At 42.3% G+C, this 22,035-nt stretch overlaps 1 protein-coding gene across 21 annotated transcripts in view; it reads left to right on the top strand.

Moving 5' to 3' along the window:
- The window catches only part of ptprt (protein tyrosine phosphatase receptor type T), a 329,374-nt gene that overhangs the window by 107,536 nt on the left and 199,803 nt on the right, over positions 1-22,035 (top strand). For all 21 annotated transcript variants that reach the window (XM_085776699.1, XM_085776698.1, XM_085776697.1 and 18 more), the window contains exon 8: positions 7,330-7,623. In XM_085776699.1, coding sequence (XP_085632825.1) covers positions 7,330-7,623 — 294 coding nt within the window. The remainder of the gene's footprint in view (positions 1-7,329; positions 7,624-22,035) is intronic.

Genomic DNA, 22,035 nt, shown 5'->3' with positions numbered 1-22,035 from the left:
CATGACCCTAGTGCAGGATAAAAACATGTTTACAGCCTGGTACAAAGATAGTATTTTTATCACTCTGTGGAGGGCTTCAGCCTGTTTGACTGACAGGTGGATGAGTGCTCTTCTCTTTGTGCATATGTATGTATAGTCTGTGGTTTATGGACCTACAGAGAGCCTTAGCCCACATGGTTAACAAGGCAGATAGTAGTAACCCAGGTGACTGCACCGTGTCTGAGTTCATGATGCACAGACCCAACAGATGTCCATCAGCCACACACACACACACACACACACACACACACACACACACACACACACACACACACACACACACACACACACACACACACACACACACACGTTCTATTACCATGCTTAAAACTTCACGTCCTCATTTTTCCCAGCAGCCTTTGCTCATCTGTTCCTGTTTTCATACTCCTTTTCATCCATCCTCCTCCCTCTTTTCCTTTTCCTCTGTTACATCCTTTAACCAAATCTTTTCTCCATCTTCCATCATCTCATTCCTGTAACCCACACACACTCCTCCCCACAGACATCTCTCTTTCTTCCTCTCTCCCTCGTTAATCTTCTCCCTCGCATGTCATTAACATCACTGTATGAAGTCCAGCTGTAGTAGATTAATGTGTCCATGTTGGCATGCGTGCGTGTACACACATGAACAAAAAGGACTAATGTGTGTTGTTGCTTTTTTGTATCCTGGAATCTGTGCATCTGTGTATCTGCGTGCGCCGCCTCCTTCAACCCCCCATGTCATCCTGGACGCCAGGTTGTGTGTCACTGGGCGGTCTCTGTAACTCTCCCCTGTAAACGAGCAGCATCGATGGGAGGAAACAGACGGAGGGAGTAATTGAACGATGTTTCTCTCAGCTCCCGCCGAGCAGCATGAGGAGAAGTTGTTGAATATAAATGATGTGATGAAGAGTTGTCGCCATCAAAGCAGCTGTACAACACAGTTAACAGGCCCCCAGTTAAAGTGCAGAGTTTAGTCTAAATCAATCAGACTTTATTTGTGAAACTGTATCTGCACAAACAACCCAACACAGAATAAAAGAACTAATAGAGTCTCTTCCTTTTGACCATTTCCTTCTCCACTCAGGAGAGTTTCAGTCAAATAATTCCTTGTGAAGGTTCTGTGAAGTTTGACCTTTGTGCTCTAACCACTAAAGTTTAATCAGTTCATCACTTACTCCACACACACTCAGAACACCAGATTTGAAGAGGTTCAGTCGTGTCCATCAGGATGAGACGGTAAATCATAAAACACGATGACAGCTTGAACCGTTGCTGCATGGAGGAATTAACAAAACACCCACATACATTAACACACTAAACAATAAATAACTAAGTGACCAAGTAAAAAAAGGAACAACAGCAGGAAATGAGTAAACACAGTTATGAATCTAATAAAGTTAAGGAAACAACAGAATGACAAGGATAAAATAATAAAACACAAAAACAATGAATGTTTACAGTGAGTAAACTCAGCAATAAAAGATAGATATTAAAGATCAAGTGTAAAAATATAAAGGAGGTGAAATGGTAAAATACTAAAACAGAAGAGAAGGAAAATAATCACAGAATAAATGGACAAGCCCATGAAATAAAGTCTGTAAAGAAACAGAAAATACATAAATATATTCAATTAAAACACAGCAGTGCCTCTAAAAACACCAACACTCTCACGTCGTTAGGGAGGTTGATTCAACTTCCTGCTGTATGTTTACTTTACATCTCAGCTGATTGTTCTGTAAATTGTGTGTTTTGGATGTTTGAGTGGTTTTTTTTTCCCCTTGTCTGTGTGTATTAAATTCATCCTGCCTCAAAACAAGTGAATAAAACTGCAGCTTTTGCTTCCACTGAAGTGCTCTTTCATTAAAGCAGAAGATGAAACCATTTAGAGAGAAAATTGAACTGCAGTTGTTGGCAAAAAATGTTCTGTGTGCGTATGTGAGTGTGTGTTTCTTCCATATTTCTATTAATTTTCCTCACAAGAGCAAAAGCTTTCATTAATATTAAGATATTTATTTTCGACTGGAACACATAAACATTCAGATGCAGCTTCTCTCACTTATACACACAGATGCTTATTGTTTTTCAGACACTCTCTCTCTTACAAACACACACACTCGCTGAGATGGAAGGGTGTGTGCTGACTGACAGTTGATGCATCGGTCTCGTAGCCACCATACATATTCTAATGGCTTCTCCAGGAGAGTAAAAAAAAAACAAACAAAAAAAAACTTGCAAAGTGAAATCAGGACTTTTGCTTTTAGACAGTGGGAAGAGGGCGGCCATTATTCTTAGCCAGCATAACATTGCTGTCAACCGACAAAGCACCTGCCACAGAGGGAAAAAAAATGGATGAATACTAATAGACCTGAGTCTTAAAATGACTCTTTTAGTTGCTGGGAGTCTGGAGTGAGGAGCTAACGTGCACATGGCCGCTCTTCAATCACAGAGGCATTTTGTTTTTCAGCATTATAATCAGTTTATGGAGCCTGTGATCATAATTACTCTCTCGCTGCGTATCGGCGATTAATGAAGGATGCTGTAGCGTCTGGATGATTGAAAACAGACGAGACTGTGCACAGAAGTGAATTTAATTTAAGGAAAGCTGCAAATGTCAGTGTGTAAAATGAGATATCCTCTCCATCAGACATAAAGGAAAAGTGACAGGTTTCAAAAAGGCTTCATATGTTCATTCAGCTCAATCACACATTTCTATGAGGGGCCGTACAAGCCATAATTCATTCTTTCACTCACACATACATGCATTCTCTTTACACATAGGCTACATATATTTTCACTCACACATACATACATTCTCCTTACACATACATACATTCTCCTTACACATACATACATTTTCACTCACACATACATACATTCTCCTTACACATACATACATTTTCACTCACACATACATACATTCTCCTTACACATACATACATTTTCACTCACACATACATACATTCTCCTTACACATTCATACATTCTCCTTACACATGCATATATTTTCACTCTCACACACATGCATTCTCCTTTCACATACATATATTTTCACTCTCACACACATACATTCTCCTTACACATACATATATTTTCACTCTCATATTTATACATTTTCATACTAGAAGTATGTATGTATGTGAGAGTGAGAATATATGTATGTGAAAGGAGAATGTATGTATGTGTGAGTGAGAATATATGTATGTGAAAGGAGAATGTATGTATGTGTGAGTGAAAGTATAGTGGAAACGGAAGGAGTATAGTGGAAACGGAAGGCAGCATTTATCGTCTACATACTCCAGTACAGTAGGTGGCGGTATACACCTAATAAGTAATGGTTGCAACCCAACCCGAAGGAAGAGGGAGAAGAAGGTAATTTATCCCTCTGTGATAGGCTCTGTGCAGAGCGATAGATATAACAAGTTTAATCATACAATCGGCTCTAAAGGCGCCGCTGTTTCACTATTTAACTCATTTTCAGCTGGCGTCACCTTTACTTTGAAAGTCCAGAGCTGGATCAACGGAGCGTTTGTACGGAGGGAGAGATCAGCTGATCCGCTGCTGTTGACTTTCTTTTGAGTGTATGGTGAAGCTAGGATAGATAAGACAGCGGCTGAAGATTTATTCAATAAACTAGAGCAATAACAACTGTCATTTTAAATTGTGTTTCATAGGCTATTGTTTTCAAATAGCCTATTTCACTGATCGCAAGAAGTAGTGGCCAGGCTGGATGTGCGTATGGAAACAGTGGATTTTTTAGGTGCTGTGGCTACAAGCATTGTCTCTGTACAAAGACAACAAGACCTTTATGTGAAAACAGTGTGGACCTATTCAAGACTTGCGTTTGGGCAACACATAACAGGCGAAATTTTAATTTAATTTATTCATGGCCACATTAAGTGAAACCATCTGATTATCCATGTCCTGCTGCGAGCGGACAACTTTCAGTGTGACCCTGACTGTATATAAAAGTAAAATATATAGATTAATGAGCTCCTGACGCTCAGCTCAACGGGTGAGGAGAACAACTGTAGGCGGAGAAAGTCAACAGCAGCGGATCAGCTGATCTCTCCCTCCGTACAAACGCTCCGCTCTGATCCAGCTCTGGACTTTCAAAGTAAAGGTGATGCAGCTGAAAATGAATTAAATGGTGAAACAGCGGTGCCTTTAGAGCCGATTTTATGATTAAACTCTAAATTACCTTCTTCTCCCTCTTCCTTCGGGTTGCAACCATTGCTTATTAGGTGTATACCGCCACCTACTGTACCGGAGTATGTAGACGATAAATGCTGCCTTCCGTTTCCACTATACTCCTTCCGTTTCCACTATACTTTCACTCACACATACATACATTCTCCTTTCACATACATATATTCTCACTCACACATACATACATTCTCCTTTCACATACATATATTCTCACTCTCACATACATACATACTTTTAGTATGAAAATGTATAAATATGAGAGTGAAAATATATGTATGTGTGAGTGAAAATATATGTATGTGTATGTGTAAGGAGAATGTATGTATGTGTGAGTGAAAATACATGTATGTGTAAGGAGAATGTATGTATGTGAGAGTGAAAATATATCTATGTGAAAGGAGAATGTATGTGTGTGAGAGTGAAAATATATGCATGTGTAAGGAGAATGTATGTATGTGTATGAGAGTGAAAATATATGTATGTGTAAGGAGAATGTATGAATGTGTAAGGAGAATGTATGTATGTGTGAGTGAAAATGTATGTATGTGTAAGGAGAATGTATGTATGTGTAAGGAGAATGTATGTATGTGTAAGGAGAATATATGTATGTGTGAGTGAAAATATATGTATGTGTAAGGAGAATGTATGTATGTGTAAAGAGAATGTATGTATGTGTGAGTGAAAGAATGAATTATGGCTTGTACGGCCCCTCATACATTTCAGTTGTTTCATATTTATTCTATCACAAATGGTTCAACTGAACTTGTGTCTATTGTTTCCAGAGTGACACTGGGTGGTGTTTGTGGTTTATCTTTCAACCTATAGTTTTTATGACAAGAAAAATTCCTATTTTTGATAAAATACCTGACTTGCTTTTTTTTTTTGTAATTTGAAACACCTAGTATCTTAAATTCTGAATTTACCCATGGGGAGGAATGTAAATAATCGATGTATAGTGATGCATGATGTTCAGAGTAAGTAAAAATGATTTTATAAGTGAGTCCAATCTCTGAATCTGCAGCAGCATCATCATGTGTTACGTCTCACCGCTGTCCATGGTGCTGAACCTGGAACCAGCACAGTTGTAGGATGTTGAACTGTTGAGCAGGATTCAGGAGCAGTCTTTTCTTTCTCTTTCAGTCCCCTTTAACAGCTGTTTACAGAGGTGGTGTGGTATATTGATGTGTTGATGAAAAGAAGGGATCACCGCTGACACGTCTTCGCTTGTATTCAAAAAAGAAGTTTATTAACAAGAAGAAGATCAGTGTACAAAAATGCCGAATCCTGGAGCATCTCTGGTCCAAAATGAGATCTCTCTCTCTCAACCCCAAAACCTTCCTTTTTATATGTTGGCTTATCTCCAACACTCCACCTTCTCCAGACAGAGAGAAACCTCCCGTCCAGATGGCCAATGACCTTTGACTTGACCTTTTAACTTTTAGGCTAGCAAAAAACCCATATCCTGTATCCCATGTCTCTTACCCATTAGAGAAGACAACAGGATCATTCAGTCATATTGAACCATGCACATCCCATTAGGTCAGATGACTTCTAAGCAAATTGTGGAACCCATGAAGTAGAGCATCTGTCCAAAAAAGGCCTACATACATACAAAGAAGAAGGTGGATAATACACTACAGTGGAAACAAAACTAACTCTTTTCTTATATTGAAGTTAGCCTTTTAACCAGCTAGCCCCAGCTCGTCATTCCTTTGTGATACCGAGTCACTGTGTCCAGTGTGTCCTAAAGGTCTAAGACATTCAGTAACATGTTATGAGATTTTCAAGAAAATAAACAAAATCAAGTCAACATGCATTTGTTTCAAAATTACTGCAGTTCAAAAAAGAGTAGGCGGAAATTACAAAAAAACAACTTTAAATTAAAAAAACAAAACAAAAAACAAATAAGCTTTTCTAGTCTGACTCAATTTCTGTATTTTTTTTATTACAGAAGTAATCTGTGTTATGTAAATAGAAATCTAACCTTCTACAAACTGTGTCAGTCTCTATCAAATCAAAGAGAGATAATTAATTCAGACAAAAGAAGAAAAAGCTGTTAAACTGGTTGCAGGCCAAACATTTAAATAAGTCACATTTTCATCCCATATCTATTCAGAATTAGTTTTAAATAAATACTTATGTAAATTAGCTTTTTGTCCTACACGTTTTGATTTCATCACTGCAGTTGTTCCGTACAGTATACAGTAATTATCTTCTTAGTTGTGACACAATGATATACAATGACTTTTTATTCACAAGACGTAGCCGCACACATTATGCGTTGTAATATCTTGTCTTGTAAACATAAGGTGACAATCCCCACCCTCTGCCCACAGCAACACACGCAATGATGTTATACAGGACCTTTAATGCAGTAAGAAACTCAGATGTGTACTTACCTCTGTGCATTTCTCTCTGCTCATATATGGAGCTTAAAAACCTCACTCGCTGTCTCAAAGTAATAAAACATCCTATGCTTTTAGGCTTGACAGAGACCATTTTATAAATAAATATAATACCAAAGTAGCTGTCAGCAGCACGTCAGCGGTGTGATGGATTAGAGCTACAGGTGGAGAATTCACTCTCTGAGTCGTCTCCTTTTTCTAGCCTCCAGTGGCTACAGAGTCAAAACGCCTCAACTTCACGTCTCCATCACACGTTCCTTCAACAGACACAGTCGCCTGAGGCCTTTAAGGGTTCACTGGTATCAGAGCACAGCGGAGGATGATAGTGGGAGTGGATATCGATACGGCCGTAACACAATCATGAGTTTCTCTTATGGCATTGATGGATATTTGTGTCAGGGAAATTAACTGAGGTGTGAGAATATCTGAGCTGGCAGGTGACAAATAAAAACGACACGTTATGAAATCACGCAATAGCGTTGTGTGTGTCTGTGTAGCACTGATTGGACTTTAACATTGATTTCAGAGAAGATCAGGTTCAGTAATGTTTGAGACTCAGTGATGAGCCCAGGTGGCGGCAAAACAAAATGATGTTTGTTTCATCAACTTTGTTATGAACCACAAACTGCATGATTATGAGAAAGATCAGAATCTCCTTTTAACTAACTAACTAACCGCACTGCTTCCTGTCCCACAGCTCCACCAACCCCCATCGCTCCGCCCGAGCTTCTTGCCGTGGGCGCCACCTACCTTTGGATCAAGCCCAACGCCAACAGCATCATCGGCGACGGGCCGATCATCCTGAAGGAGGTGGAGTACCGCACCACCTCTGGGAACTGGGCGGAGACTCACGTGGTCGACGCCCCCACCTATAAGCTGTGGCACCTGGACCCGGACGTGGAGTACGAAATCAAGGTCCTACTGTCCAGACCTGGGGAGGGAGGGACGGGGCCGCCGGGACCGCCGCTGGTCACCAGGACTAAATGTGCAGGTGATTGCGTTTTGATTCTCTGTCTTGTTGTTCAGGTCTTTGTCGTCGTCCGGGTTTAGGATGATAAAGGACGGTGCTTCTGGAGCTGACTGTGTTGTCCTCCATGTTATTTACACACACTGTGAATGCTGTGTGTGTGTGGGGATTAGCTAACGCAGTAGGAGCCCAGGCCTCGGCGCTGCTTCTCTCTGTTGATGCTTTACTTCTTCCATACACTCCCTGTAGTTATGTACAAACCATCTCTTAATCTCTCTTCCTCTTCCTCACTTCTCCGTCCCCCCCTGTAAAAAGACATAAGACTGATGCTTTTATCCTCAGGCGCCCTCTGGTGGCTGCAGTATTAACGATGAGAGCACGGCTAGCTTTGTTTCCTTTATCCATCATTGTGTCAGGTTTAGTTTAGTTTAGTTTATTTAAAGTGTAAAATCACCATGGTGCAACATGGTCTCGGTACACTTTACAAAATTAATTACAATGATAGAAATAGCAAGTCACTTTACACAACAGTTTACAATAAATGATCAGAAAAAATACAGGCCAAATAGGCGAACATAGCCTACTGTGGAGGACAAGCAAAGAACGTACAGGGAGATAAATAGGACACTCAAATTTTGCCAAAACATTGTGTAAGAAGGTGCTTCTTAAGAAGTGTTTTAAAGGTTACAGTGGAAGTGGATTGTTTGACATGTAGTGGGAGACTATTCCATAAGTAGGGTGCACGGTAGGAGAAGGCCCTATAACCAAATGATTTTTTATTGACTGGGGGAACAACCAGAAGATGAGAGTTTACAGAGCGGAGAGGGCGGGGTGGAATATAGGGTATGAGTAATTCAGACAGGTATGATGGAGCCAGGCCATTCAATGCCTTATATGTAAGGAGAAGGACCTTGAAATCAGCTCTGGCCTGGACCGGTAACCAGTGGAGAGATTTCAGGACTGGAGTTATATGACTGTGTCTATGGGTTTTGGTCAGTATTCTAGCGGCTGAGTTCTGTACAAGTTCAAGGTGTCATTGTTACCATAGACAACAGCCTAAACTTAAGGATGTATCTTATTTGGAGCTGCACCGAATGTCATATTGTGTTTATTTTGTTGTAATGTGATGGATTGGATTTTATCTCTAGTTTGAACCAAAACCACCAGAAACCAGATGCCCTGACCCCTAAACTTAACCCCTTTTATTATTGCTGCCATGACGATAAAGTCTTGTACCAGGTCGTATCGGGGGATAGAATAAACAATGTTTCTGGTTGTTTCAGTTTTTCTCCCTTTTTCTTTTCTTTTCTTCTGGGTGTCCTCCCTTCTTCTTTCACTCCATCCCCTTTTCAACCTCTCACTCCCTTTTTTTCTTTGTGCTGCCGTGACCACATTTCCCTTCTCTTCTCATTCCCTCCTCACCCTCTCCATCTCTCCCCTCTCCCTGCCTTCATTTTTTTTTTTTACACTCCCCCTCTCTGTCTGTCGTTCTCACTCAGCCGCTTCTCTCCAGAGTTTTCTGTGATGCAGAGAAAAGAGACAAAGGCCTTTGTCAGTGGTTTTGTTTTCCTGAGAGGAGACGAGATGGAGGGTGTAAGAAAAACAGAGAAGGAGGAGAAAAAGCACGAGAGAAAGTGGATGAAAGAGTGAAGGTGATACTGTGTGTGTTTGTGTGCGCGTGTGTGTGTCATGGGGCTGTGGTTGTTATTGTAACAAGTAAATTATATCAAAACTTTGGAGGATTAAGTTGGCAGGTGCTTTAATTTAATTGGACTGGGAATTATGTGATGCCCTCTCTCTCTCTCTCTCTCTCTCTCTCTCTCTCTCTCTCTCTGTGTTTATTCAATGCATCTTCTGTCCGCCCCTGAGTGTTTTAGTCTGAGGTAGCAGGTGGAAATGATGTGTTAATAGCAGACTCACTTTTTTATCCCTTATCACATTCCTCTAAACCTCTTTCTCTCCCTCACTCTGTTTTTCCCTCTCTGTCCTGATCTCTTTCAAGAAGCAATGTATTATTCAGTGTTTTATTTGTCTGCATGAGCCACAGTCTGAATCAGAGTGGCCATTATGTCTTCATGTCGTCAGTCTTGTTTCTGTGAACTGGACGTCCCAGTGACACCATGAATCAACTTCTTCAAATTCGGCCCAACATTCACCAGGACTTGGAGATAAACTAATTAGATTTCATTGGCTAAAGGTCAGATGTCAAGGTCATGGTGAGCTGCTTAGCTTGTTACAGTAACCTGTTATTGACAACAGTGATGTTGTCAATAATGTTAAATGTCACATTTAAAGCAGAAGTAAGCGATCCGGTCGTTTTGGCTAATGCTGCGTTCCAGGCAGGCTTTTGAAACCGTAAATTACAGCTTCAAGTCACAACTTACGACTTTGTAGCGTTCCAGGCAACCCACTCGTGTTTCTCCGACCTGTTTTACCTGTGAAAGTCACTATAACGGCCACTCGTAACTTCTGACCCGTGAACTCGTACCAGATCGAACTGGTACCACTTCACAGGTCGGAAAAACACCAGTTACGGGTTGCCTTGAACGCACCATAACGTCTTGTCAGCAGATGGAGTTAGCAGCCCCCGCCCTCGTCATGGATCTATTGGTCCTCGTCCCTACGTCACCACATTCACGCGCATCCCTTGGCTGCACACACAGAGAGGACTGCCCCTTTATGCCGTTCTCTCTCCTCATTGGATAAAGGTCGTAGGATACAAGGAAAGTTTTCTCCTGGGCTCAGAGCAGAGCAGAGTGACTGACAGACCCGTATTCCAGTCCAAACACTCTATGTAAGTGATTGCTGTGGGAAGATATAACTAATTAAGACTTAGATTAACACAATAATATCGCTTACTTCTGCTTTAATATAAGGGAGGGGTCCTTGTCCTTGTCCTTGTTCAGTGTTGTTGGGACTATTTTTAGCAGGGGAGAAATCCAGATATTTTGTAACTTGTGAATAACAGTTTTAGCCTGACGCACCAGATGGTTTGTTACATGAAAGCACCTCTGAGTTGTCTACTTCGTTGGCAGTTGATTGGACGAACCATCTGTGCACGTCACTGTGCATCATGGTGAGCTCCAGCCAATCAGGGGAGGCCATCCATGCCGTCTTATTTCAATGAGCAGAGACTCCGCCTCCCCATCTCTGATAGAACTGATGCTGCAGCAGCAACAAGACACAAGATCTATGAACCTGAACCACACACACACATGGGCGCACACTCTCACACACACACTGTGTCAGGCTCCCTGCCGTGTCCACCTGAAGCCTCCCGCTTTGCTTTCACAAACACTTTTCTGGCTGACAACACACACACACACATACACACACAAACACACCTCAAACTTCAAATGTTCTCAGCCAAAAACTTCAGATTGAAGAGAAAAGAGACAATCACCGAACATTTTGTTTGTGTGTGCGTCCTCACAGTACACAAAGACATAACTCAGACAGACAGAGAGTGTGTGTATGTGTGTTTAACGCATATACGTAACATGTGTTTCTGGGCTACTGCTGCTGTGTTGAGCTGTCACAACTATTCACAGGGTGCTGTGTGTGTGTGTGTGTGCGTGTGTGTGATGGGATTGGAGCAGGCAGGTATGACAGATGTTCAAAAGCCTGCTGGCCACGGGTGTGTGTGTGTGTGTGTGTGTGTGTGTGTGTGTGTGTGTGTCTTACTCTCCACACCTCCTGTGGTCACCTCTCTCTTCCTGCTCGCCTCTATAGCTTTACTCAGTGGATGAATGTGTTGGTTTCATGTTGTCTTATAGCTAAAAGTATCTGTGCACAGTTGTTTCACTTTCTGGTGGTAGAGAAATTTAAATTCAGTGATGAATATGTGATGAATCAGTAGGAAGAAAAAACACTTCATCCATAATTATATTTTTGTCAGGTTTATTTCAGTTGATATTAAATGACTCAATTTTGGAAATAGTGAAGTACTCAGCTCAGATTCTTTCTACTTGATATCCAAACATTTTCAAACAGGTGTCAGTCAAAGCCTCACTTTGTTTCAGGTTTGTTCTGTTGCTGTGATGTTGGTCTGTGCAGATGGTCCGACCTGCCAGCAGCTATAGTGGCCCAGATGGACAAAATTACTAAAAACCATGACAGTAATTGACTGTGCTGCTCGTACTGTAACAGTTAGACGAGGGAATTAGAGCAGAAATGAGAGAACTGGAAGTTTGTGCTGCTGCACCTGAAATGAGCCCAGATAAATAAAGAGACATATGAAATTAAGTAAAGTTTTAGTAAAATCACTGAGTGACCGAAGACCTGATGTAAAACAGGCAGAAGTTTTGGTTGATTTTGGCTCCATTGCTGCTGCACACTGGTTTGTTGTGGTGGAGGCTGTAGCCGAGCTGCCGCTGCACAGAAGAAGATTCAGGCCGTTTCACCCAGAAGCTGTTTGGTGGCACGGAGGAATTCGATGAGCGTCAGTGAGAGCGATGTGACGAGCGGCTGAAATGAACTCTGAAACTGCTGGAGATTTGAAGGTACAGGCGAGGACGCAGCCTTGATAACGATTGATCCCCCAAACACACACACACACACACACATACACACACATTCCCATCCCTCCATCGTTTTTCTTCAAGGCTGTTTTCACCATTTTAATTTGGACAATTATTTGTCTCTTCAGCCAACCTCTCAGTGGAGCAGCTCCTCCTTCACTCCCACATCAATATTGTTGTGCACAATTGACAGTTCAGTCAGATTTTTACTGGACTTCAAGTTTTAAAGAACTGGATTTTACTAATACTGAAGTATCAAAAGTTGATTTTTCTCAAGTTGTTGTTTATTTTCATATTTACAGAATGTAATGACCCTGAAACAAAAGACTGTAAAGCAGGATATGAAAACAGTAGAGATCGAATTTGACAAACATCACACATCTCAACACTTTTTCAAGTTGGATGGTGGCTTTTTCATGTAAACATAGAAAACATTAAACCTAAATGAATATTTATCTTAAAGTTTAGTGGGGTAAAAGTTGTAAGTTAATAGTAAATTGTACCACAGTGTGTGAATACCAGTATTCAGCCTCCTTCTCTCTTTAGCTGGCGGTGCTGCATCGCTGCAGAGAGCCTGTCAACACCCTCCCTTGACATTTTGCCACCTCCCCCTCTGTTTTCCCTCGTCTCTGTCCTCTCTTCGTCTTTCCGCTCCTTCTCCTCACCTTGCGCTCCCCCTCTTCCTCTTGGCTTCGTCCCCCAGTCTCTCTTGAAAATATCATCTTAAACTCAATATTCACCGAACATAAAACCTGAATACAGGCTGTGGTCCTTGTCTCTATAAATATCAGCTTTTAACTTGATCGTCGCTTCTCCAAAGTGCAACTTCACCCTCGGCTTATCTCCCCACCTCATCTCTTCCTCCCCCTCCTCCTCCCACTTCCTTACAGATTCATATTTTTATGTGAGGGATGATAAAGTAAGTGTTGGCTAATATGTTACCCTATAAAGATGGACTTTTAATTCACCTGCTGCACATAAATCTTCCCTTAGTATCTTTTGCTGCTCCTCTTCCTCCTTCTGCACCCCCCCCACCCCCTCTTCTTTATAGGAGGCAGATGCTAATGTGAATGTTGGCCAATATTCAGCTCTCTATAAAGACTTAATTCACCTGAGAGTTATATACTACAACCCAGCTCCTTCTCTCCCTCTCCCCATCTCACCCATTTCTTATAAAGTAGATCTTTATGTGAAGGATGGTAATGTGAGTGTTGGCTAATGTGTTGCTCCATAAAGATGGATTTTTAATTTACCTGCTGGGTATATTCTTCTGATTTGGCTGACGCCGCTGCTCCACCGTTCTGCCAAGCCAAGCAGTTTAGATGCAGTTATGAGAGTGCATCCTCACTGCATGAAACACTGGCAGAGTTAGCTGATCAGCCTTTGCAGGAACAATGAAACAACCCATCAGTCCAGTGAAGATGGTGAAGACATCAACACTGTGTCCGAGAGACATTTCTATATAACTGAACTGCAACTGTAAATTCACATTGTTGGAAACGTAACTGCGACAGTGGTCTGGGGACCCCGGGCGTCCTTGAAGTCTTAATTCCACACCTACCTTCATTTGTTTGGCACCTTTAATGCAATAAATATAGCAAAGTGCCTCTGAAACCATTGACATAAACATTAGGAAAAAAAAACACATAAAACTAGATGGACAAGTAAGTCAGTCCCTCAAAAAATTACTTACCAGTCCAATGTGATGGAATATGCACAGTATTTGCAATTTATGCAATAAAATTGCATGAATTTGTTAAAAGTGAGGTAATTTGCAGAAACTGTGGGTCCTGTGGGTCCTGGGGGTCCTGGGGGCTGGCAAAAAATGGGATTTGATGAAAAAGAAAAAACAAGTGATTCTCTCTTTTGTATCTATTGGGCTGTCTTATGTGTACACACACACACACTGGCTGATTATGCGTTGAATTATGTGATCACTGCATCACTGACAGAAAGTTGGCAGGTTTCAAACACCTTATGGAACAAAACACCTACAAGCAGAAATCTCATTAAATGGGGGTTTGTGCTCTAATTTACTGTACATTAATCTAAGGGTCCTTGACGTGAAAATGAGTACCACCTGTGGTAAAGATGCGACGTCCATGTGTTAACAGTTAGCTGCTCCGCTGTGGCCATCTTGGCAGTGTCTTACTCCACCTGTAACCAGTCATGGTGAAGGAGGAAATTAGCTGTAGAGGCCCAAACTGTTTTGTACCAGGCTGTAAACATTTAATTTCTGCTGTAAAATTGGACATTTTAACATGGGAGTCTATGTGGACTGACTCACTGTTGGAGACACACTCTGGTGGTCATTAGAGGAACTGCAGCTTCAGGTTTCACGTCTGAAGTTGCTGCTGTCACAACACACAAACTGTGGATTTGAACCCGGTTTGTTCGTCCGTCGTCCACCGCAGCTCAGCCCAGAGGAACGCGTCTCCTCTGAGCCTCATCCAACAGCAACAACTGCTGCCAATAAAACGTCTTCGCTGTTTCAGTGCAGTTGTATAGAACCATCATTTTCAGGAGACGGTGCTGCTGAAGTCTGTGATGCTCGTCCCAGCTTTTCATTAATGAGGTAACTGCTAGAAGGAGATATCATCAGTCGGTTCAGAGTCGGTGCCAGATCTGTGTCTGTCACTGCAGCTCTCCCATCATCATCTGCTCCACATCCAGTCGCCAAGCTGCATCTCTTCTTCCTCTGCTGCCCAGAGCCTCCGCTACAGGATGATGTTTGAGCTTTTTCCTCTCATGTGTCTCTCGGCCAACCTTCTCTGAACTCCACCAGAGTTACACTATGTCCTTATCTTCTGCACGCCACAGCGAGACGTTGGCACATGCACAGAGACACGCAGCACATCTGAAAAGAGCAGCTTTTCCTCCTTTATCCACCCATATCTGCGCCGAACTCACCTGTTTCGGCCGAGTGGATTCAAGGCCTCCGGGACGTTCCTGCTTCATTTCCCTTCTGGACAAAGGTGACTGCTCTAATTAGATCCAGTTCATCGACCACTTTATCCACCTCTCCCTCACTAATGTGTCTGCAGACGCCATCAGGCAGAGGAAGCAGCACTTTCACCTTCTTACTCTGAGTGGTTTTCCTCTTAAGGAAGTTTTTGTTTAAACATATCATTGACCTGGTGTTAAAGGAAACTTCAGTCTTGGTTCATCTTGTGTTCTCAGGTCTTTAGTTAGAAACACTTGAGTCTACAGCCTCAGGACAAGGCTACCCGTGGAACACTGCAGTGAGCCGCTTGCCTGACCCCGCCTGTGTGGAGCTGAAACGTCAGCTGTAGGAGGCCACACCCTTTTAGTGGTTAATAAAATGTAAACAGGTGAGTTCAGTGGCAAACATAAGATAACACACCTGTCAATCACGCCTTCAGTTCTCTATAATCTTAGTCCTTAATAGAATATAAACTGATAAATTCTATTAAAAAAATCAGCCTGGCAACCATGGGAACAGACTGTCCATGTGATTTCAAATACATGTAGTTTGACTAAATAAATGTTGCACATATTATTTCTCTTCTGAAACACTTTCCCATCGTCAGCCTCAACATTATTATTTCATCTTATATGAACTTTGTGTGAGAGTTTGACTCAGGAAGTTGCGCTCTGCCCCCTGCCCTTTTCATCTTGGACCTGATTAGCCCTTCTCCTGCTCTCTGACCAGAACACCGTCTTTTTCATCTCAGAGTTGTGCGGGCTAAAGGAAGCTTTCACAGCTAAACAAGCTTGTTTCCACAATGCTAAGAGCCATTGACTCAATCAGACATTGGTGCAAAGTGGTCGGTCATGCTGCTAAAAAGCTCCAAGTTTCCCTTGTTAACCCTCAGCTCAGACATTAACCACTGGTTATCATACAGTTTACTGAGGTGCTGCATAAACAAGGAAGCTTGTTCTGGCAAAAAAGGTTTGCCTCCTGTTTTTCATACAGTACCTGCACACAGAGGATGCAGAAGAAAAAAACACAAACGACCAAAAGAAATGATTTTTTCCAGGAAATATTCTATCAGGAGATTGTTTATTAGATTGTTTATTTGCACAAACACATTTATTTAAAGTTATTGCAGCTGTGTGTAGCAATCACAGATCATGAAGAGAAACTCTAATCTCTCCAGTCGTCTCTGTGTCCAGCGTTTCCCTAAAAACAACATATTTCCCCTCTCGCAGACGATTTCTGTCTCTGGTAGCGTCAAAGCAGCAGAACTAAAATCCATCTTTCCAGGGGGGAACATGAGTCAACGCTCGTGTAATCACACTTTAGAGAAGAGAGGGCTTGAATGGAGGATAAAAACCCAGATAAGATAAAACTGCCTCCTCTTGTTCTCACATTTCTTTAGAGGAGAGTCTCAGAGTCTCTTCTGTTTTCTGTTCTCTCCCTTTTTCTCAGAACATTCTTTTGTCCTTTTTCTTCCACTGTTCTCATCATGCTACTCAATGTAAAACCCACGGTCCTGCTGTGATTTCCTCTCCTTCGTTTGAGTTTCCATGTCGGCAGAATTTTTCATCGCTCAGTGTCTACAGTAGATGTCTCTCCTGTCCCCGTCCGTTTCTCCTTCCTCTTTGTTTAAGGTCGTTCTGCGTGTTTTATTTTGTGGTTTCTTTGCAATCTGACGTTCTCTCATTCACACACTGAGAGCAACGACCACCCACAGAGCGGCACACACTTACATGTGAATTCATCTTTTGAATTTGCTCTGATGCCTTGTCACTCTTTCAACACAGCCTCTCATTGTGACTGCTGTTGCGCCTTTGTTGCACTGTTCAAATCCTGCCCCCCCCCCCCCCACCACCACCACCTCTACTCTACTTACTCATCATGTTGGTTTGAAGGACGTGTTCCACTCTTGGCGTGGTTGCATTGCTGCATTCAGCCCTAAAACCAACTTTTAAAATCCACTGTTCTCATGTTGAATCCAAGAGTGGTGGAGTGATGTATGAATGCTGACGCAGAACCACGCCCCCCCCCCCACTTTGAAAAAAAAAAGATGGCAAATGGACGTGAGCTCAGATTTATTTATTTATTTTTTTACACCGCGGGACATTATGTGAGTATTAATATTAGAACGTCTCTGGTATTAATCTAAAAAAAGAAATCTCGACAGTTATTCAACATTGTGTGTTTGAGCAGGTGCAACTCCAAATGTTGTGTTTGATATGTTCAAGTTTGTCTCCATTATAACGTGACGGGGATGTGATGTGCGTGTAGTCATCAGTCACACCTGGAAATAATCCAGAAGTGGATCGACCTACTACGAAAAAAATAAGAGAGAGAGAGAGAGGGAACTGTGCGCGTGTCGTTTCATGTGAGGGTTGTTGAGATAAACTGACGGTGCAGAACAACGTGAACGATCAAACAAATCCTCATTAATAATTAGTGTGTTGCCATAGTAACTGACTCCGAGCTTCAGTTACCTCTCTTTGTGAAACGGGCTGGAGTTACTCCTCTTTCCCTGGTTTGAGTTACCTCCCTTTCTGAAACGGAAAACCCAGAGTTTGCCTCATTTCAGGGTTAACAGACTCAGAGTTTTCACTAAACCTGCTTTGTGAAACGGACCCCTGGACAGCTGCATCTTGTTCGAAACTTCTGTTTGAAGACTTGTGTCGTTGGGTTCGATTCCCTGAACCCACTGCTCCACCTGCTCAACCCAGTGAAACACTTGAGCAGCAGCAAGGCATGTCAGGCCTATCATCTCTGGTAGGACAGAAATTTCAAAGCTTAGTGCATCACCACTGCTTGATTCCACGCATTACTATTGCTATAAATTGGTCCTCAGTAATGAGCAGACCTTCTTTGTTTGAGAGCAGCTGTCTGACATCAGTCTGACTGAACCGTGTGTATCTGACCTGATCTCATGTCCTTTTAAATTAAAGGAAAACAACATTTTAGGAGGCATAAGAAACTCTTTTAAATCAAACATTATGACTCAGGCTGGTGGTGTGCTGCTCTGAAGAGTCTGCCGGCCTTTTATACTCAAAACCTTCTGAGGATATCTGAGTGTGTAGGTGTGTTTGTTCCTCGCTCTGTGCTTCTGTGTGTGTGTGTGTGCGTGTGCGTGTGTGTGTTTGTGTGCGTGTGCTTTGTCAGGCGTTGAATATGTATTTGTGTGCCTCTGGATTGAAGGATCTTTTCATCATCAGATCAATCAGAGCAATGGGACTCGGGACTCGGGCTCTGAATACAGGATCACCTCTGAGTCTCGCTGAAAATATGAGGGATCAGAGCAGCAGCGTGACGACACACGCGCTCCGTCCTGTCCTCAATAACTCGTGCTCAGATGCCCTTGAGCACGGCACACAGCCTCCAGACACCGGCCTCCCTCTTTTCTGTGCGCATGTCCCCTGGAGGCTTTTTATTATCCGGCATCCAACCTGCAGACAATTTGCTATATTCACAATTTGCAGCTGAGTTTGATTTATTGTGCTGATAGGAAGAACAACCTGGATTAAAAAATATCAGCACAGAGGAAGGTTCAAACAGGCAAACAGGCAGCGAGCTCGTTATTGATTCAACAAAGATACAAGACGTGATTTATTTAAAACGGTCAGGGTTTCACACACACAGCTCAGATGATGTTCAGTTCACCATCATTTATCTGACAAAAAGAGGAAAAATCTGCATGTAAAGTTCTACTAAGTTTTAAACCAAGAAAAGAAACATGTGATGATAGGGACGATCTTAAAGAGAGCCAAGATTTAGCTTCTTAAATCAATGAAAGAACAACATGGGATAAACCACAAACCATAATTTATTATGCACATTATTTTAACTTACTCGATTTAAAACTCCCTCAAACTTTATCTGCTATAATATCCTCTGCTATTAAAGGGACAACGAGGAGTTTTGGAAAAGCGAAGCGTTTTCACACTACATTTATGAGCCTCCGCGCGCACCGTAAAATTCTTTTGACCGGCGCAAGACGGACTCATGTTTTCATTCATCAATAATTAAAGTCAGAGGTTCAAAGAGGTTCACATACCGTTGTAGTTCCGACCATAAACGGCGATTCGGCTACGTTATTCTCATGACTCGTTGCAAAACTGAAAGTAAAGAAATGCTGGTCGGCTCGACCAGCATCTCCGCCACCACTAATAGTAACAAAATAACGATAGAGACAGAATGATATATTTATCTAAAATGGGCCCATTAACAAGTGTGGGTAGCGGAGATTCATCCACATTAACGTGAGACTTTTTTATAACCGATTAGAAACTCCTCGTTGTCCCTTTAAGTTTAAAATGTTTTTTAACTTATAAAACTGGTCTGAAGATCTCTCCTCTGACTTCATGGTTGGTAACCCTGGATCAGGTCTTGAGCATCACCCACCACCTGCTCCAGGTAAAAAAAAAAAGAAAAAAGCAGAGAGCATCAATATGGTTGGAGGAGGAAACATCGAAGAGACTCAGCCTACAGTATGTGTGAGCCTTAGTCAGACCCAGACTCAGATGAGGATAATGTTGAGACGAAACCCGGAGACTAAATGATGTATCAGAGCGGTTAGCACAGCCACAGTTAGCACATCTTTTCATTTTTTTAAATTGTAGTCAGTAATACTTTCTGATTGTTTTGCATAGTTAGAAGCTTTTGTTTGTATATTGTCTAACGTCTACCAGCTCATAACTGCCAGGCGCTGACACAGTGTGAATAGTCTTGTTCCTATGGCTCTCTGCACTGACCCTGTCCCCCATCCCCACAGGTAGACAGGATTGGCTCTTCAGGTCTGTGACGTATGCAACTCTGGCTTTCTGAATCTGAATTTCATTAAAGTGGAAACATTATAGCTGACGATTATTTCACTCATGATGAAAACATCACATGAACGTTGGTCTTATTCGCATGTTGTTTAGATGAACAGTCAAAGTTTCATTTATCTCACAAGGCCTAGTCCTCGCTGCTCCAGTCACAATAACAAATACCAGCGCAATTAAATCTTCCCAGATACAGCAACAACACTTCAGATCTTCCTAGTAACAGGCCTCTATTCTGAGGCAGTGTGAACGTGCGAGTCGTTGTGGAGCAAGAGGGAGAGGGTGTGAAGTTTGTCTGTCTGAGAGACGAAGTGAGAACTGTTTAAAAACCAGTGACAGACGTGAGAACGCGGCGCAGGAGGAGTCATCACGTTGTTCAGCACAAAAACGCACAAAAACACACACACAAACTTTGTTTACAAACCAAACTAGAGGGCCCTTTGCTCACACACACACACACACACACACACACACATACAGTACACATCAACATGCACACACACTTTTAACTCTCGCAGCAGTGTAGCGGTTGTAATCAACACTTGAGAGCGAGCTGTGAGCAGGCAGGATGAGTAACACCAGGGGTGAGAGAGAGTGTGTGTTCATGTGGGTGCGTGCGTGTGTGTGTGTGTGTGTGCGTGCATGTGTAGAGAGAAAGAGATAATATGTGTGTTAAAAAAGATGTGTGATGTCATCAGACATACAAAACTGCCACCACACTGTCACTATTTTCTAGAATAAAAATGAACAACAAGATACACAACACACTCAGGACTCATGATATGGCCACACTCCTGCAGGTTGGTGTGATTACCCAGCATCCTCTGGGGTCCTACTGTCAGATGGTGCATGCGTTTCTCACTTTCCACGTCTGCTCTTTCCTGCTTCTTATTTTTTTTTCAATCATATAACAAAACGGAATGAATTCTGGGTAATAATATACTGTAACACACACGGGCTCATGACACACACTCACACTCATACACATGAGCACAAGGCCAATGAAGCAGCAGAGTTTGAGGAGGAAGCCAGGCGAGCACAAAAGAAATAGAGGCTCTTTATTAGAAGAAAATGTTGCCCATTTTGCCCACAAATAAGTCTCTCTCTCTCTCTCTCTCTCTCTCTCTCTCTGTCACACACACACACACATAAACACACACACACACACACACTATGCTGCAGGGCTATCCTTTGTTGCGAAGCCATCAGGATCCAATTTCTCCTTCATTAAGTCTGGGTAGGAGGCAGTATACAGCCACTAGGTAGCTAGCCTTGTCCCTGTCACCCCCCCCGCACACACACACACACACACACACACACACACACACACACACACACACACACACACACACACACACACACACACAGAAGTAGTGTCTAAATGCCCCTTATCTTCCTCCAAACCAGAAACATCAATAAGAGCCTTGTAACAGCAAAGCTGACACACACAAACAGAATCTCACACTGCGATAATTGTAAAAAGCAAAATGAGCGAAGGACACAACAAACGTAACACACACACACACACACACACACACACACACACACACGCACGCACACACACACACACACACACACACGCACACACACAGTTCATTAATGATGTTCCTGGTTCCCTCTGAGGAGAAATAGCAAGGTCTGACAGACGAGGATCATAGTCTGTATCTTAATCAATCTACATGTGATGGATGAACAGAGCAGCACGTCAATGTCTGTCTCTCTCTCTCTCTCTCTCTCTCTCTCTCTCTCTCTCTCTCTCTCTCTCTCTCTCTCTCTCTCTCTCTCTCTCTTGTTGTTGGCCGGGCTCTCTCGCCCCCTCTCTCACCTCTCTGCAGGGTGAGGTTGTAGTTGTAGTTGTTGGCTGCAGTAAACACAGCCAATCACTTTGGCATCAATCTGCCTCTTAGCAGTTTCTGGTGCACACACACACACACACACACACACACACACACACACACACACACGGACACACACACACACTCTCAGACCATTGTCTTACTATTCCTTTATTTCCTTTAATTTATTAAAAGAAGAAACATCTAAAGTTCTATGTATTTATATTTTCCTAAATACATTTCCTTATGTGGAGAGTAGTCACAGACTTTTGGACTAATATCAACACATACTGACAATCAGTGGGATACAAATATATTCATGTAATAAA

Source organism: Trachurus japonicus, chromosome 5, assembly GCF_045865225.1.
Source record: "Trachurus japonicus isolate A0001 chromosome 5, Traja_1.0".
NCBI classification, from domain to species: domain Eukaryota; kingdom Metazoa; phylum Chordata; class Actinopteri; order Carangiformes; family Carangidae; genus Trachurus; species Trachurus japonicus.
This window is presented reverse-complemented; position numbering and strand designations above follow the sequence as displayed.